We start from the raw sequence: 4,659 nt of genomic DNA on the forward strand, positions 1-4,659 counted from the left end.
CATACATAGTATTGCAATTATGAAAGCCCTTAGGTGTGTGCATTGTTTGAGTCCAATTCAAGTTCAATTGATATTCGCTCTCCAATTACGAAACGAGAAAAGGTGATCAGTTTCCATTTTCAAGATTTTTGTCGAATTTTTGCAGGCCTTTAGAAAATATTTAGGGTCCGTCACCAAAAATGGATATTTCAAAACAGTACAAAGGGGGGTCTCTTTGGGTCGGCAGGGGGTCGAATCCCTAAGGGTAGAAAAGCGTCCGCCCCCCGCCCTCACCCCTAAATCCGCCCCTGATTCAAAGAGCTTTAAGGCCATTTAAATTTGTCTTTGAAATTCGAAAATTGGAAGTTCAAAATTGGAAGTTCAATGAAATTCGAAAATTGGAAGTTCGGTTTCTTTGCGTTCATTGACTCTTTTCTAACTGTCTGTTTGCTATATTTATTTCTATTTCCGCTATAAGACTTTCATCGTTCAATCAGTCAAAGTTAAAACCAGATCTTTTTCGTAACCAGTGCAATGAAGAATATGGTGAGTCAGTTGAATGCGAACACTGGCTTACTGTTCGCTAAGAAGAAAGGGACGAGCAAGAGGAGTCAGTCAATCAGCAGTGAATTGCAGTCCATGTCATCATTCAAAGACGCCGACCAGTTCTACTCCAAATTGCAGACTCTAGTCATAGGTACGATGGGAAAGTTCAGGGCCGGATTTGAAGGGTGGGGGGAGAGGGCGGGGGTTGGAGGCTTTTTTTATTCAGGGATTCGACACCCTGCCGACCCAAAGGGTCCCCACTTTGTACTGTTTTGAAATATCAATTTTTGATGAGGGACCCTAAAAATTTTCTAAAGGCGAAAAAGGCGATTATTTGGTCAACATTTTCCAAAAATTGACTAAAAACGCCCTTTCTGGTCTGTTTTTTTTCAAAATTTTGCCTGCGGCGCAAAAAATTTGGCCAAAAAACAGGGACTTTTTAGTGCTTCGGGAGAGCTCGAAAAATCAATTTGGTCGACCTAAAAAAAAGTCCGACCAAAATTTTTGAAAATCCGCCCTCCCTCTCGAGAAAATCCTAGATCCACCCCTATTAAAGTTTTAGATGATATTATAGCTAGTTTCCCAAAAACGACATGTATTTAAGTCCCTGACCGGATCCAAACCAATGATTTTTTTCGTCAAAAATATAGACATTATCTTTCGAACAAACACAAAAAAAATAGTATGATGATATTAGAGATGATTTTTTAGCTAGTTTCCCAAAAATGACATGAATTTAATTCCCATGGCTGGATCCAAACCAATGCATTTTTCGTCCAAATTATACACATTATTTTTCCAGCAAACACAAAAAATATTAGGTGGAACTTCATATGTCATATGCTTAATAAATTCAACTGAAATTTCCAGAAGCGTCCAGTGAATAAAGTTTCTAACAAAGTTTCACAGTAAACTAAGGATAATTTACCATAAAATTCGTAATCTTGTAAATAAGATACTGAATTTGGTGTTCAAATTTTGTTTAGTTAAATGAAATAGAGAAAAACTGAGAAATAGAGCTCCCTTCCTTCAAAAATACGATTACTTAGACGCATTGAACGCTAAGAATTGAACGCTAAGGCCAAATTTTTAAATTACATTTGTTTCCGACTTCTTGTGTGAAGAAAAAAATTGCCTTTCGGCCAAACGATCGGTCAAAATTCGACGCTCTGTCAAAAAATTGCCCGGGATATTTTTTTTACCGGAAATTGTATGAATTCTAAACATGCCCCAAATGTCCCTCTGTTGCAGATAGGACAAAGTAAAACAAAAAATGTCACTTTTTTGACGCTTGACAAAAAATTTCCAAATTTGTCATTTTCCGACTATAGAAAATGGGGAAAAACTGTAATCGGGTGTGTTTTAGTATTTTTCCTTTTTTTTCCACGCAAAATCAGATACCACAATTAATCATCGCAACGGGTCGACTAATATATCATATGGAAGCTAATTCAGTCGTGGTTCAAAGACTTTTTAGAAACTTTCAAAAACTTTCTCCTTACCGAGAAACACCCGTTTGAAGTTGTTGGTTTTTGGTTCAAATTCGAGCGAACAAAATGCGCGAGCCGTTCATTTTATTTTTATTTTTTGTCAACTAAATCAGTTACCACAAATTATTATCAGATTGAGTGAAACGATATATCATATTAAAGGCCTTTCATCCCTGACTTGAACGATTTTTTCAAAAAGTCAAAAAATTGTCCCGGTGTTGAAAAAAACTTAAGGATTTTGAGTTTCGTTTCAGTTTTTTCATGCCACTTTTAACAGAAAACGAGGCCCATTCTGCCTTTGTTACTAGGACTGTATAGTTTGTCTAAGTTCTAGGCTTTTTTCTGATCTTTTAACACACCAAGCACAAAAACGACACTAATATGAAAAAAAAGAAACAACTTCTTACGTATTTTTTGCACAATGGTAAGATCATTCTGTGGTACTTGCACAGCAACCGGTTTTACCTCAAGCTTCACTTTTTTTCAGTAACAAATTTTTCGGATAAGCTGCAGCAGATGAAAAACAGATCAACAAAAAACATGGATACTTAATCCAAAATTATTTTGTTGTCAGCAACGTCAATGTTATGTTTGCTTGCAAAAGTTGTCTATGCTTGTTTGAAAAAACTTTCAAAAATAAGCCAAATCTTTGACCTAATTTTTTCCATACTTGTCAAAATTGATAGTATCTCAATGCGCATTGTACTGAGATTTTATGCATTAATTTTTTAAAAAATAACACTATTTTTTAGTTCGACCTTGAAAAGTTCTATTAATTTGGTTCACTTTGAGACAAAAAAACCGCACTATTTTCGCTTGAACGACACTTAAATTTGTTCCAATTGGGGAAATAAATTTGTATATTCGATTTTTTTATTAAAACTTTCAGTTATTGGTTGTCACCAGGGCCATGGTGAAAAAATAATGCTTGATTGGTGAATCAAAGCTTGTAACAAAATTGATGCTTAGAGTCTCAGTAAACAGCGCATAAATTTTTTGATTTTCGAGACTTTATGAATCAATTTTGTTGCAAGCTTTCAGTCACAAATCAATCCTTACAATTTCAAAATTTTATTGCCTGGATGACAGCTGAAGGTTTAAATTTTTAATGAAAAACGCAAATAGTGAAAATGTTTTCTATTTGACAAAAACTAATAAATCTTTCGAACGAAGCGTCGTGCTTTTTTCTGTCTCAAAGTGAACCAAATGAATGGAGCATAAAATGAAATGAGTTTTGATGCGTGACAATGAAGCTAGTGTGAACGCAATCAAGTTGAAGTACAGACTAGAACTTCTCAAGGATCCGACAGTTTTGAAGGTCTAAGGAGTAGTGTTAATTTAAAAAGAAAATTCATGAATTTTGTTTGACATTTTTTGTGAAAATATTTCACCACACAATATGTAAAAATTTTAAATGATTTGTTTCACACAGCAACGTGAATATTGACCAATTAAAAGGCCTCAATTCAGTTTGGAACGATTTCTATGTAGGAATAAATTTCCGCTTGCGCGTTAATAGCACGAAATATATCGTGCGTTGATGTCCCAAGTTGGCAATCTTTAAACTCCTACAAATCTGTAAAAGTTATCATAATTATCGTTAAAATTGAGCTGAGTACAACAATACTTTTTAAAATATATAAAAAGATTCCGTCAAAAATTACTTTTTAAAAATCGAAATTTGTCTGGAGAAAAAAAACTACCCGGAGGACAATAAGACGTAACAATAAAGGTGCAAATACTTACCCACTACTGCGTTTTACACTAGTCATACAAGGAGTACAAACAAAACAATTTGTGCGTATCGAACGTCAAAATATTTGTAGAAAGGGCGTCTATCGAACGTCTATCATTTTTAGTAATGGTGTTCAAAATAGCTCAAAGTTGCCGTATTGCATATTTTTCCAGTCCTTTTAAAGATTTCAAAAAAAGTTTCAAAGCTGTTTATTCTAGAGGCAATCAATTTCAACGACGCCTGGTATATTTTTTTCCGGAGAGCACCAAAGCTCAGTTTACTTTTGCCTGTTTTTTGTCAAGTACCAAACGTCTGATTTTTTTACTAAATTTTATTCTCAATTTTAGCCGCTTTTCAAGACTCCGGATTCTCCCATGCTGAAATTGAAAAACTGAAGGAAGCTTGCAATGACATCGACAATGAAAACAACAGAGTCAGAAATGCAGTGCTTGATGTTTCGGCCAAAATCAAAAAAATGAACCGGGCTGAAGCATCAAACGCAAGAGGTGAGGCTGTGAAGTCATCTAGAAGAAAGAGTTCGCTCACAGCGCTATTTCATAACTAGAATCGCACAAATCAAGGAAAAGAGCAAACATCCTCAAAAAATTGATATCATGAATAATGATTTGTACTTTTTCATTATCAAAATTTAGAATAAATTGAATGAAATTTATAAATTGATGCATTCTGAACAGAATAATAAATATTTGCTCGTAAAGTTATTCTGACTTCCATTTATTATGACTGGACTATAGCTTTTAACCCGGGTTAGCCAAGATGTGCAACCCGTCGCACCATAAATAGTTCGCACCAAAAAATATGGAAAACGTTCTTTTTATCTGACCCAAATAAAAAGTAATTATAATAAATGGTTTTCACGCTAATATAACAGTTTTGATCGTTAGAAGC

The 4,659-nt window shown here is 34.6% G+C and overlaps 1 protein-coding gene across 1 annotated transcript; it reads left to right on the forward strand.

Annotated features, from left to right (window-relative positions):
• The first annotated feature begins 464 nt into the window (after positions 1-464).
• Positions 465-4,338, forward strand: LOC134841447 (uncharacterized). Its single transcript, XM_063857447.1, has 2 exons — positions 465-676; positions 4,098-4,338. Exons 1-2 carry the CDS (start codon positions 514-516, stop codon positions 4,313-4,315), a joined length of 381 nt encoding a protein of 126 aa, XP_063713517.1. The 5' UTR covers positions 465-513; the 3' UTR covers positions 4,316-4,338.
• The last annotated feature ends 321 nt before the right edge of the window (positions 4,339-4,659 follow it).

This window comes from Symsagittifera roscoffensis, chromosome 1 (genome assembly GCF_963678635.1).
Source record: "Symsagittifera roscoffensis chromosome 1, txSymRosc1.1, whole genome shotgun sequence".
Taxonomy (NCBI): Eukaryota; Metazoa; Xenacoelomorpha; order Acoela; family Convolutidae; genus Symsagittifera; species Symsagittifera roscoffensis.

Excerpts from the sequence above, each read along its gene's own strand:
- LOC134841447 (XM_063857447.1), top strand. The coding sequence starts at position 514 with ATGAAGAATATGGTGAGTCAGTTGAATGCGAACACTGGCTTACTGTTC. Across the intron at positions 677-4,097 it reads ATTGCAGACTCTAGTCATAG|CCGCTTTTCAAGACTCCGGA; the intron begins GTACGATGGGAA and ends TCTCAATTTTAG.